At 35.6% G+C, this 14,714-nt stretch overlaps 1 protein-coding gene across 3 annotated transcripts in view; it reads left to right on the forward strand.

Moving 5' to 3' along the window:
* The window catches only part of GABRA2 (gamma-aminobutyric acid type A receptor subunit alpha2), a 79,434-nt gene that overhangs the window by 46,811 nt on the left and 17,909 nt on the right, over positions 1–14,714 (forward strand). For all 3 annotated transcript variants that reach the window (XM_064418267.1, XM_064418269.1, XM_064418268.1), the window contains exons 5-8: positions 6,817–7,037; positions 9,337–9,419; positions 12,310–12,453; positions 13,259–13,411. In XM_064418267.1, the coding sequence (XP_064274337.1) occupies positions 6,817–7,037; positions 9,337–9,419; positions 12,310–12,453; positions 13,259–13,411 (601 nt within the window). The remainder of the gene's footprint in view (positions 1–6,816; positions 7,038–9,336; positions 9,420–12,309; positions 12,454–13,258; positions 13,412–14,714) is intronic.

Below are 14,714 nucleotides of genomic sequence, written 5' to 3' on the forward strand. Positions count from 1 at the left end.
GGGAATCAGTATTGGAGAGTGATTTGTCAGAGGCTGTGTCCAAGCCTGTCACTGCCGTTAGCTCGCTCTGTACCTTTGTTTGGATTCCTGTTCCTGGCACCAGGCATCCACTCTGTTTCAGGGTTACTCTTTCTCCATGTCTGAATAAAGGAGGGATAATGACAAGTGTTTTTATTTTCAGTGACAGCAGAAGAACGTCCTCTAGTCTCTTTTCTAAGTAATCCCTATTTGTGTCTTCTACAGAACTCTCTTATCTGTCCTTGATGCTTCTTTTAGACTCAGAGTTCACTCTACATCAGGTATATAGAAAAAAAGAGAGAGAAAATTATTCAGAGAAGGTCCTTTTCATAAATGAATATGAGTAGAAAGACATTCTCTTCCCTAGACACTATTGTTCAAACTGGTTGAACACATTCTTTCCAGATTTTTTTAATACTTCATGTTTTGATTAAATGCTTAGACAAAAATAACTGAAGTTGACGGATTAGGCAGAAATAAAAGTCTTGAAATGAGTTCTTCATATAGAGAAAAATTGTGCTGCAATTCCCTAGAAATATTCCACATATTCTTGATAGTATGAAAGGGCATAGGTATCTGGCAGACATTTCTTATGTATTTAAAAACGAATACATGTTCCTTTGAAATGTAGTGATGGGATTGTGTTTCAGTTTTTAACAGGGCTGTTAAGGGTTTTGATAAAAAATAACCAACAGGGCAGTTTCAAACCACAGTCCTCCTTCATCAGGATATTTTCAAGGTTTCTAGTCACTAGTGTGTAAGATCCACACTCTGAAGGACCTGAAGGGAATTTCTGTCTGTCTGCTGTTTCCTTCTATGTTCTGTGTTGTGTACACATCAGGAGGTAGGTTTTGGAGAAGAGGAAATGGACTCAGTTTATTTCTCTGTGAGGTTTGATGTTGATTGAGAAGTGCTTGTACAGAGCCTGAGTAGTCAGTGCTTATGGTTGGAGCATTGAGGGGGTTTGGAGGAGAATCCTTTCAGCCCTCATATTGTATGACAACTGCTTGTTTTCAGAGAAGAGAAAAGTAGAAAGTGAGATGGATTGTTTGTCCAGTCTGGTAGGTGGGCCTAGGCAAAGCAAGCAGTGCAGTGATGAAGTAGCTTATGCAGACTGCTGTAGTGTGTTGGTCCTTCTGTGTGCCATCTGCACATCCATGCATGGATCTGCCCACAGAGACAACCACCAAGACAACCAACTAGTGATGTGAATCCTCCTACTGGAAAGCTAATTTCAGCACTCACTGAAAATATCTAGTGTGCAGGTTTAATAAATTGAATAGCAGAAGTTGCATCAAAAAATTACATTCGTCACACCAATGAATATCAGGTTATGGAAAGAGTGCACATAATGAGCAGATTGTTTTTCTTTGACTAATTACATTTTTTTGAATCTTCTGTCTAAAGTCCTTCTTGGTTTTCTTGAAAGTAATTTTGATGCTTAGATACATATCAATCATCTTAGTATTCTACTGCACCAGTTACATACTAAGATTGTGAGTTTTTAAGCAAATCCAAAAGAAAAATTACACATTTCCTTAAGGTAGATATGAAAACAAGAATGTATGTCTTAAGAATTAAAATTAAGAAATTATACTGATGTAAAAATAAATATTAATATGCAGTCCCTATATTAGCTAGGTGACATTTAGGTCCATGAATCTGAACTGTCTCATCAGTGTAGCAACCACAGTATTTCTAACTGTTCTAAGGACTCAGCGAAAAGCTGTATGTGCCATTTCCCTTTTGTTTGCTTTTATTTTTTTTTATTTGTGTTTTAAACGTTTTATATTGTACAGTATTTAAAATTGTTTTTTTTGGTTTTATATATATGTGTCCATTAAGAGCTTTAAGAGTGTTCAGGAAAAAGACAAATATACTAAGTGACTCAGAGAAATCTTTACAATTAGGGAATGAGGAACTCTGGCTTGAACTATTCATTAAACAAAATGCTGTGTTCCAGAAGGTAATTAATAAAATGTTCCATCTGCTTCAGGACAATGCTGCTTGCTAATGGACACCTACAATTTTTGAGATATTTGGAACATGTCCATCTTTACTCCAGATGCTAAAACTGCCAAAATCTGCCAACCATTATTGGAAAGGATAAGAGTACATTTTTTTGTTGTTTGAACTTTTTTCCATACAAATCTGGCCTTAGCAACAAAAAAAACCAAAAAAACCCCCAACAAACAAACAAACAAAAAAACCCAAAAAAACCCCAAAAAAACAACCAACCAAAAAACACACCAAACCCCACCCCAAAAAAAAAAACCAAAAAAAACCTCTCATGTAGTGAGGAGGGATTGCCTTTACTCAAGTTAGTTAAAGCCTCTGCCAGAGACACTAACATCTGGTGCATGGTGGTATGCACAACAACTGCATATTAAAAGAGGAATAAAATTTCCTTGCAATTTTGTTCTTCATTGAACTGGCAGAGGGTCAAGTGCTTCTTAAAACTGTAGCAAGAATCTCATTGCCTGTACCTAAAATTTCATGTAAGGTAGTAGAACACATATTTGAAAGATTATGTTTAATTGTACTGCATTAGAGTCTGGCTGTATAAGCACCATTTTAGACACAGCACATTAGGAAGCACTTTCTTGTCTAGAAATTATCACAGGAGTCCTCTGAAGACCTGGAAGTGTTCTCCTGTGATTTTGTGGAGATACTGCACTATATACTGCAGAGTGGTTAGGTCATGTCCAGAGAGAAAAGGTGTTTTTCACAGGAGAATATGATTATTATATTAATACCTGATTATACCTCAGGTATTAATCTGAGGTTTTTTTCTGGAGTCCAGATTTGCCTTTGTCATGGACACTAGTCTTGACTGAAAAGTAAACATTACACAGCATTTACCACAAAGTGGTATATATCTAATATATTGAATAGGAATTAGTCTCAAAATCTTTATGTAGCAGCTTTTTGTAGCTGCCTTTTTATCATATTGATTATATCCAATGCACTTCAATACCTTCCTGTTTTTTCATTTTTTAATATGGGAAACATCAGTAGGGATATTCATGATCATAAAAATAATAGATTTGGGACAGAAAGGAACACAGGATCAGTGAATATAGCACTGGGATGCAAAGGCAGGGTTTGCATTTTGCTTTAAATCATAATTTTAAATGGACAGTAACAAAATTAAGATCCTAATACTTCCATTGAAAAAAAAATGCAAAGAAGTCTGTAGAAAGATAAGTTATTTAAGAACTATGTGAAATTTTACTACTATTGTGGTAAATAGAAACAGAAGGTGTTTGTCATCATTCGCACCAAACCTTGGTTTATTCCCTGTTTCCATTTTTTAAATGAGATGTTCTGAAATAAAGGTCTCCAGGACAGTCCGGATGGTGTTACAAACCACCCTAAAGGTGAGGGTAATTCAAGCTCTTATTAATTGATCCTGGGAGCAGATTAGGGTGAAACAACACAGAATGACCAGTGTTTATATATACATACATACATACATACATACATACATGTTTATATATTTACATATTATTCATTTGTTATTATTATTATTATTATTATTATTATTATTATATTAGTTAATTTTGGAAAATTTTGGTTGCAATGGAAAGGGGGTATGTAGCCATTTTGGTTATTAGTATCAATAGCAATATAGCAGTACAAAAGCATAAAAATAACACTGAAGAAAATTTGTAAGGAAATGAGAGAAGGAAAGGAGAATAGAAAGATATCACCACACATGGATTCAAGAAGACTTGATGTAATTTCAGTGTTTGTTAGTCAAAGTGGTGGTCATAGTTTTGATCTGCCAGGGGTGGGGGAAGCCCATGAGAAATGGAGTTAATATGTATGTTAGTATTAATGATGGGTTAATATATGTTCAAATTTACAATGGGAGTGCCCAGACACCTCTCCTGGGGAGGGCAGCTTTACACTGTCTTTTGCAATACCATGGATGTGTTTCAGCTGTGGATCGAGTGCAGTCCTCAGGTGGAAGATCCCAGAAATGAGCCTGGCAGCTATGGTCTCCCCCTGCCAGACCCAGCCAGGGCTTATTTACAGCACATCTGTGGAGCTGCCTTCTCTTGGATACATTGCTTCAGCCTTGTTTACTTCTCCTTAGACCTGAGATAATGGGACAATAGTAGCACCTTTATCTTATCTCAAGTTCCCTTCTGGAAGCTTAACTTACTGTCCAAATTTCCAGGAATTCAGAGGGGTGAGAGAGGGAGAGAGGGGAGTTCTGTGGTTTCAGATGAGCAGTTGCTTCTTTATACAGTTTGCCATAGTGGGCAAAGTCCTTTTGTGATTATCTTAACAGTGTTTGAGCCATTAACCATTACCTGTGCATCAGTCAGAGATTTCCCAGTAGGATCTCTCAAGGCTGCAGCTCATTCTGCTTCTCATTCTTTCCCGCTCATTCTGCTTCCTTAGCTGTTGCCATGCAGCAGATGCGGGTTTTTGTGAAATGTTGCTGTTTTGATTTAGTGGTATTTCATGCCTCTTTTTTCCCTATTTTATTTCTTTTGTAATTCTTTTTATGTATGTTGAAAGACAGTGAAAAAGTGGGATCTTTGAAGTTCTTTATTGATAGAAACATTGCAAAAAGGTTCAAATTTATATTCTAATCATTTATGCGCAGAGGTGTTTGTCAAAAGAACCTGTAGGACATATCACTCACTCCTGTTGAATTTCAGTGGAATTTCAGTCTTAATCCCTTCAGGCTCTTCTTCCCAATTCTTCATACCTCAAACATCAGTCTTAACATAAAAATGATTTATTGGTAGTGCCCCTCAGATGAAAACTACAAGGAGGCTCTTAGGGCAATTTTCCTTTAATTACCTGGTATTTCTATCCATATTTCATATACTCGCCTGCTGCTCCTGATCCTCCATGGTATTATGCATTTTGTCACTTTCCCTGGTCTGCAACTGAACTGATAGGTAACTTGTTATTTGCAAATGGGATTTTAAGTCACATGATCTCTAACAAATAAAACATCATATAAATCAGCAAATAAAAAAGGACAATTAAATGTGATCTATCATAGAGAAGTGAGCAAACCACTTGTTATGAGGCAATGTCTCTAGCAGTGATGAGGTACTGAACAAAATCAAGTATAATATCAAAGAAATGCATGTTTTAGAGGTTCATAGTTTTGTATTAGAGAGATATATTTATTAAAATATTATTAGAGAAAATAGAAAATGGGATTAAAGAAAACCAAGCAAATAAAAGTTCTGTGTACTGTCATGATAGTTTTATTTAAGATTATTTTTAAAATTTAAAACTTTAATTAGAAAAATGGCAAAATTTTATTAATGTATTACCTCTTGGTATAGCTAAAAACTGAGCTTCTGGTTTTTGTCAGATTAGTTTATAAGTACCCATAATTTCCAAAATATCTCTTTGCATGTGTCGCCATTCATAAAGAGAACTGCTTTCTCTCCTGTCAGGCTCCTTCACATAACAAAATTCTCTTTCCTTTATTCCTCATTCTCTCCTTAGCCTCTGGCCCTGACCTGGAAAAGGCCCTCACAGCTCTTTGGCTCTCAGACCAAAGGAGCTGAAGAGAGCTGTCACCTGTCTCTGTCTAGTCAGCACTCCTTTTGTATTGCTGTATGATTGATGGAGAAGAACCTTAAGCCTTGTTAATCGGCACACAAGGGAGCCAGCAGAAAATGATAGAGGCTGATAAGTTCCTTGAAGTCACTTTTATATTGAAATCCCTTGAAAATTTTATATTGGTTAAATTTTATCAGGCCTTGTCCGTTCAAAGTAATTTACTTGAAAATGGTCTATGCAGAGCAATTGCAGTAGTACAGACTGTTGCAGCATACTAATATTTTGAAGTCATGAGACCACATTTTGTACCTGTCCAACAAAACAAAATTGCACCAAGGTAGCATTTTCCAATACGCCAAATACAGTTTACTTCCAACATAGTTTTTAAGCTCTCCCATATCCAATTTATATGCTGTGCTGACAGAAGCAAAACACTAAATCCATTTACAGTTCCATTTTGAAGATAGCTGATGAATTCACATTATCAATGTTTAATCAGTTTTTTGTTTGTTTGTGTTGTGGTTTAACCCTAGCCAGCAACCAACTAAACAGTAACAAAACCCAGCAGATGGGATACCCAGCCTGTTGACACAGGCATCTGGTCCAGGTCATCCATCTGGTTTTGCTTGGATCCTTTTTCCCCCACTTTTCTGCCTTCCCAAGACTAGGCATCAGAGTAAGGTTCACCAGGCAGTGTGTGTCACCTGTTAATCAGCAGCTGTTGCTTCCTATCTATGTACTTTTGTTCATAAAATCCACACCACTACAGAGCCTTACATTCCTCTTTGGAAAAATCTTGTATCATTCTGCTTGTTCTGGTGTACCCCTTATGGGTTGCCTTGTTTCCTTACTCCCAGGCTCAGCCATTCTCCATGCTCTTGAAATGCTGGGTTACTCTACAGGACATAGTGAAAGAACTATTTAATCTTGTGTATTTTTTCCTTACTTTCTTTCCTTACTGTGTTTACTCTAGTTACCCAGGTCACAGGTACTTTTATATCAGATACAGATATAAATATTGAAAGAGTTCAATATAAAAGCAACACCTAGCAATCATGAAGAAGAATGTCATACCCTTAATACAGTGACTTCCTGCTTATTATTCTCGGTACTACACAATTTTTTTGTGGTGATTGTTTTCCCTTGACAATTTTGCCGAGGGAATTGTGCAAACAAAGCTTTTCTATTTTTGTTCTCAGCAAGCAGATTAGTGTTTCATTGTGTCAAAAAAAGCATATATTTATTCCATGACAGGAGTACACGATAGATGTGTTCTTCCGTCAGCGATGGAAGGATGAGAGATTAAAATTTAAAGGCCCAATGAACATTCTTCGACTGAACAACCTAATGGCCAGCAAAATCTGGACCCCAGATACATTTTTTCACAATGGGAAGAAGTCAGTGGCTCATAACATGACAATGCCAAACAAGCTTCTACGAATCCAGGACGATGGGACACTCTTGTACACCATGAGGTATGTTTGTTCATCTCTACTCTACCCATGCTGTTTCTTGATGTGATTTTTCCATTGAACAATTAAATGAGGTCTCAGGAGAACTCTCCTTTGTTTTACTTTTGTCTAAGCAGAAAGAAAGCTAGAAAAATGCATGCTTTGTTTCCAGTTCTGTTAAAAGCCTCTTGGCTGATAAAGAGTTAGATCAGTTTCCCTATGTGTGCCCCAGTTTTTGTAATGTATTGAAGACACTGAACACCTGAATAAAGTTATGTGAGACCTTCAGGTAGAGTTTACCAACTCTGTCTAATAATGACTAAAATAATGTAGGAGTTTAGCCTGTTACTGCAGCCATTGTACTGAATATGTGAGCCTCTAAGAAAATTTTTTATTAAGATCAGGGGAATAAAAAAACAAAGCAGGAATGAAGAGGTAATATGGTCTCAAATTCTTTTCAGCAAGAGCTAAAGGGAAAATATGTCTTACTGTGTAATTACTGTTTCTTTATATCTAATTAAAATATTTAACTTAGAAATTTTTTTTTTTATCTGTGCATTATTTGTAGCTAAGATAAATATTTCAGCTGGTAAAATGTATTAAATTTACTTAAAAAAATAGAATATAGAATACGAAAAATTACAAAAAATCATGTATACACAGATATTGGTAGCATTTTTATAAGACTGATTTCTTCTTTGGTAACTCCTTTGGCAATGATGTTACCTGTGTGAATTTTTTTTAATATTTTACCCAAGTTTCCAGAAGCCCCTGACTTAGTTTGTTTTTTTTTTTTTTCTTGGAGAATACTTAATAAATTGAAGTTGTTGTGAATGTTGACTTAAAATCCCTAGCCTAAGATAGACAATGTGAGCTTCAAAGTTAACATGTACTCTGGTACTTTTTTCCATGCAGCCATGCCAGCATCCCTGAAACCCAGTTTTACTACACAGCTCTGAAACCCTTACACTGCTGAGTGCTGATGGGCAGACTGCTGATGATATTGGATGATGTAGTGCTTGGAGAGATTCAGAAAAGTTTGCTTGAAGTAAATTCAGGCCCCCTATATTGTATTTTTGCCTTGGCTCAAATCGGTATTTGAGAATTATCTATCTAAGGTGGCTGAAAGTCTCTTTCTCCAGAGAGTATAATAATCATATGCTATAAATTATAGGAAATACTGTTTGAAACCATTATGAAGCATAAGCTGGGTCAGGTTAATTATAATTGACTAAGCATTTTTGTTGCTTGTGAGTTTGTTGGTTCTCAGGGTATGAGATTAATGTGTACACTGATCTAACTGTTTTGTCTAGATTTTAAACAAATACTTTTATCATGTCTACATAAAATGATTGTGTGATTTACATCAGAGGCTCATTCATTTCTTTCCTTTGGCTTCAGCTGTTTGCTGATTCTTATCTCTTGGTGCCCCTTGAATTCAGATAAACATTCCTGGGGAGTGGAGGAGTAGAATTATGCAATATTTTTTGGTGGAAGACTGGGAGAATATGGCAGAGAATACAATGACTAAGAATCACTGGGAATACAGAAAGCTGTAACTGATGAAGAGGAAGAAAAGGCATATAGAAAAATCCTCTGCCCAGAGAAGACTTAAAGGATATGAAGGAGAAACATAGGGGTTTTCCTTGGCTTCTTTTTTTTTTTTAATTAAAAATAATGGGGAAGTCCATGAAAAGCTTTCTTCAAATTGTTTTAAATTATTTTTATTGTAGTAATCCCCTTATATGATACTGGGATATTTCACAAAAATGGGCAAAAGTGGATGTTTGTTAACATACTGTCACACTTTACATAAATGTAAATAATAATCACTAGTAACATGGAGAATGAGGAGCAGCAATCTTTTGAAAGAACATAAATATTTTTTTCTCTGTATCTTCAATTCAAACTGTAAATAAATTAATTTAAAAGACTGGACTAGAGTTCTTTGGCAAGTTAATTGTATTTTAGATGCTTTTTAATAAGCCTTTAAGAGCTATAGTAGCACACAAGTACCACAGAATATTATGAGAAGAAAATTATTTTTCTTAACAACCTGGCAGCACTTAATTTGTATTTTTCTTTAAGTTACCTTTGTTCATAATTTTGAGGTCAACTTTTACAGGTACTTGATATGATAAGTAAATGCTTTTCAAAGGAACACATAAAATGGAAGAAGTAAAAGCTGATTTAAATTCTTGTTAGTTTAATCTAAAATTTCAATTCAGTCTACTAAATTGGCATGAACTCTGTTCATTTCTGTGGAACTGATTTTCTTGTCCTGCTAAATTACTTAAATGCATAGAGATTTTTTGCCTTTTAGGCTTACAGTCCAAGCTGAATGTCCAATGCACTTGGAGGACTTCCCTATGGATGCTCACTCGTGCCCACTAAAATTTGGCAGCTGTAAGTATATAATGGGAAGTAGAACCTTTGATTAGTGAATATCTAACATTTCTCAGCATAATTTTGTTTCAGGAAATTGTTACATGGGAAATGTAAACCACAAGATGGGACTTAAAAAAAATCTGTATCCTGACACATCAAAATCTATTTTCTGTATTCAAGTATTGTGTCTTCTAGTGTATTTTAAACATTTAATTGCTCCAATTCACAATAAACACCTGCACCTGATCAGCACTGCACTGGTCTACTCTCATTGCAGTGTGTAAATCATACTGACCAACACAGAACTGGGTGCACGTAACCTGTGTAGCATTAACAAAGAGCAGATCAAGGAATTCAGTGAGTGGGTTTTTTAAATTTATCACCAAAACTTAATATCTCTTTATTGTAAATGGTATTTTTAATGTTATTCAATGAAGGCAATAACGAATGGCTTCATTTGACAAAAAAATTTATTCTTCAGTGCATCTGCATGTTACAGACAGGTGGAATTTGACCTCACTGGTATTATTTTTAAAAGCAGCATTATTTCACCTTCTTAGATTACAGGCATTGTTTTTCTTCTTGATTATATATATTTCCTGGATTTTTTACTCTAAAAGTTTTTTTTTCTTCCTTTGGCTGCCGCCTGCATTCTCTGCTGTGCTCAGGAAAGGAAATTGGGTTTTTTGAGGAAACAAGTTAAAGCCTATAAATTCTGGCTGACTTTACAATAATTGTAGCACCCACAGAATACAAAACAGGGGATATGCTGCCATTAAGGACCTCATTAGCCACATGATGCTTGTCATAGCACTGTGCTACTGGGCACACTCTCTCCACTGTGCTCCAACATCCCTTTTCCTTGGAGTTTGTGGCAAATTAAACAAAGCCTTTGCTTCTGATGATGTTTCCACATTTGAAGGAAATCTTAGCTATGGAGATAAAAGGTCATTAGAATGAATACTATTTGCATCATGGAGCCTTTTCCTGCCCCCTCAGTATTATATTTGTGATACATAATGCAGCCTAAATCAGCTGAGATGTTAGCCAAAATCAGCCACTGACTAATAATATTTACATATAAATGCCCAGCTAGGTATGTTGGATTTATAAGGTGTTGCAGGAAAAAAAGACTCCTATATAAGACTCAAAACAATTTGAAAACTCCTGTAATAATGGAACTTATACTCAGGCCAAAAGACTGCTTTCTTCAGCAGCAGTTTTAGGCTGGAAACCCTTATTACTGGATGTATTAGACTTTGTGTGAGTCACTTCCTTTTTTGTCTTTTTTTTGGTCTTGATTGTTTGTTTTTTCTTACCAGCTTGCTCTTTTTTTCTCTGCCTATGATTTTCCAATAATCAGAGGAATTCTAAATGTGAGCAATGTGATTTTAAAAAGTGTATTTCATTTCCCTCAAAGTCACTCGTGCCTGTTGGCACATTCAGGGGACTCTTCTGTTCATTTTGAATGGCTTCACACACATTTTATTTCTTTACCTAGGACTCAATTCTAGTCAACTGTGCATTTTTCACCTTTTAGTCTGGGATAGAATTTGAATGAAGAATAGTGGTGAAAATAAGCAGGAATCGTGAGGATTTTGGTTAAGGCAAGTTTGCCAGTGGTATACATTTGTCACAGCTCTTCATATGCTGCTAATCTTACGTTGCTAGGAGGATCATCAGCGTGTATGAATGTCTCTTTTTATACATAAGAGAAAAGCCAAACTGAATGTATGGGAGAAGCTGTAGCTTAATAGATTGCTTTTCTTTTTTATTTTCAAAAAGTCTAGCTGACAGTGAAGAGAATGGAGACAAATCAACTATTTGCCCAATTTGCCATACTGCTGGTTTGCATTAAAGCAGAAATATTTTTTGTGTTAAGCTGGAAGGACATATGGGAAGTGTTAAAAATCTCTACTTGCTACCCACCTGCTAGATTTTGTTAGTCATGCAATTTATGGCTAGTTGTATGAAGAAGCTACTTTCTGAGCCTCTAGAGATTTCTCAAGTGAAAATGTTTGCAGACCAACAGTAATGACGCTTTACTTTTTAATTGCACTGCAGTTATGGTGTAGGATATAAAATGTACTTGTCTCAGTCAATCAAAATGAACATCCAACTTCTTCCATCAGTGGTTTACCCTTTTTCTTTCATATTCCATTTGTTAAAAGCATATTAGACTGGAAAAACTTTCAGGACATACTCTTTTTTTTTTCTTACTTACTGGAGAGGCATTAGTGCTGTTTAAAATACAGTGTTGATTTGCTTTCATACTAGTTTATTTTGAGAGACCAGGCTAAATGTATGTTTGATCATGAATGTACTGAGAGAGCAGCCTGTTTAATGTTGGTGTGCCCCCCAAAATAATGAACACTAGTGAGATTTAAGAGGGTAGGCAGAACAAGGTACCAGGGTGTTTTCACTGCTGGCTTCCCATATTTAAGTCTGGATTTCAACTAATAATAAAATTCTTGTGACACATCCCTGAAGTTGAGCGTGGAGACAATGTAAGGTCAGAACTATACAGGAATGAATTTTTAAAAATTTTGTGTGTTCTGAATCTTGAAAATGGTTCTTCTGTTCATCTGCCTTATCACAAATTATAGGATACATATAATATCTAATCTCTGACAAGTCTTTTAACCATGTAGAAGAGATGTTGTTTTTAGTTTAATAGAAAGAAATTGTAGTTAATAAGTTCACAAGTGAGTGCCCTATTCCCGTGCTGCAATAGGCACTTAATTTACAGTAAAGCTATTTTAAATGGCCAAAGATATTTTTTATAACATAATTTTAAATTCTTTGGGGTTTTTATTTTAAAAATAAGTGGCTCTTGTAATTCTGTGAGTTTTGATGGATGCTGTTTAATTTAAATTGTTGGCAACACATTTTACTTTGTTTCTCACAGATGCATACACAACTTCAGAAGTGACATACATTTGGACTTATAATGCTTCAGATTCAGTGCAAGTGGCACCAGATGGGTCAAGACTGAATCAGTATGATCTTTTAGGCCAAACAATTGGAAAAGAAACAGTTAAGTCAAGTACAGGTTAGTAAAAGATATTTTGAAATATTTTGGAGAAAAAGGCAGTTACTGGCTGTGAAAACTATATCCCAGGTGGTGTTACAGGCTTCTGAAAAAGAATGTTGCGAAATGTGATCTCTTAGGCATGTACTGTACAAGTAACACAAAACAGCACTTCACTGATTCTTTTGAATTGTAATTAACTGGTGATGGCATAGGTGAACTTGCCCTAAGTAACTGTTTTTTAAAATGCTATCTGGAGCTTCATGTTTAATCCTAACATTTGTAACCCAGGGTTAGGATATTTGTAAAATTTCATATTGCAAGTGACATAGATTTTGTCTAGTAAATGGTAAAGCAGACAGGTTTCAACCATGCTTCCCTTCCATCATGTTTTTGACATGAAATACTGGACTATTCTGCTAGACTCTAGTCTGCTTTCCTGCACGTGCCAGGCTGTGATGGCCCCCATGGCTGCTTTCTGACCATGATTAAATTCTCAGAGAGGTGGTGTGTGAATGCAGAGAGTTGCTTATAAGCAAAAGCCTTCAAGGCTGAAGTACTTTTCAGTGCAAACAAAACTTCCTGGAAGTTCCTTAACACTCACTGTTCCATTTTCATGGAACACAGTGGGAATAAGAAATAGCTGTACACAAAATCTTTCTTATACTCAATAGGATGCTTTTTATTACAAAATATCTTAGGTACAATGTAACCCTAGAACATTTGTTTCACATGAATATAGCAAACTTTCTCTTACCAAAGAAATGGACTTTCTTAAGTTGATAACCTTTTGTTTCACTGTATTTTGTTTGTTTGTGGCACCTAGGTGAATATACAGTAATGACGGCTCATTTTCACTTGAAGAGAAAAATTGGTTATTTTGTCATTCAGACTTACCTCCCCTGTATCATGACTGTCATTCTGTCTCAAGTGTCATTCTGGCTGAACAGAGAATCTGTACCTGCCAGGACAGTCTTTGGTGAGTATACTGAGTAGCATTAGCTCTGTTTGCAGTAGCTGAAGATGCTAGAAAGTACTTCTGAAAAAGGGCTTTTTCATTCAAGTTAAAATGTTTGTAGAATGTGATATGCTTTCTAGTCCAAACAGCTTTCAGCTGCAGCTCACACATCTCCTGAGAATCCCAAAGGTTTTGGAAATTAGTACATGCAAGCCAACTGTCCTCATATCCTTGACTCTTAAGAGGAAAAAGAAATCAAAGAATATAAAAAGATGATAATGTTTCTATTTAAAAACTAAATTTAGTAAACTTAGATGATTTTCTGAAATATCTTACTTACCTTGGTATTATCCAAGTATTCTGGTACTTGGTAGATAGGCAAATTTCTAAATTTATTTGTAAATTAGGCAAATTGAATTTGTTGAATTATTTTTGTTCAGATTTCAAGCTGAAGTTCATTTAAAGAAACCCTGTTCTGGGCTTTTGGGCAACACTTTTTCACTGATTCAAATTGGAGAGTACTGTGAGCCAGCAGACAGGTTCAGCAAGCAATAAAATGGTGTTTCTCAAAGTAAAAAACGTCTTTCTTATTTGCAAAGCAAAGTACATTTAGTTTGTTTGCTTTTAAAGAAAAAGAGATTAGCACAATAAAATTATTGGCTGAGTGGAATCAGCCATCAAAAATGCTGCATAAAATTGTATGCTTAGTCATAAGTAAGCACCATGTACTCTTCAAAATATAGGCCAAACTCCAATGCATATTAAATATGATGCACAACAAAGCATTTACTGTCTCCTGGTAGAGAATATGCCACACAAAACACTGTAAAAATTGCAGGTTTGAATGTGAGCCTTACAGAAGTCAGATGAAATAGGTCAGTAGTTTCAGTGGGACCAGAATTCTACCATGGTTTTCCAGGCAGCTGTCAGGTAGATTCTTTGTCTTCAAAATCTTCCATGAATTTATCCATTTTTTATTATGAAAATGTACACTCCTGTTTTCCAGCCTTGCAATTATGTTGTCAAATCCTTCTGGTATCTCTGTCTTTGCCCTTTTCTGTATCCCCTCCAATACATATAGGACAGAGTGACTGGTTTCTCCAAAAAAATCTCACATCTGCTCTTCCTAAAATGCACTTTCTGTTACTGTCTCACTGTTAACAAGGCACTCCATCCATAACAAGGTCGTGGGATAATTCTCCTGAAATATGTCCCTTCCTGCACACCTCTTCTTTGTTCTTGATTTATTTTCTGTTTAATTTATATATTTTTTTAGAAATAAGTAGTATCTGCATGGCAGCTTTGCTCTCCTGGGGTTTAGTAT

This window comes from Passer domesticus, chromosome 4 (assembly GCF_036417665.1).
Source record: "Passer domesticus isolate bPasDom1 chromosome 4, bPasDom1.hap1, whole genome shotgun sequence".
Lineage (NCBI taxonomy): Eukaryota > Metazoa > Chordata > Aves > Passeriformes > Passeridae > Passer > Passer domesticus.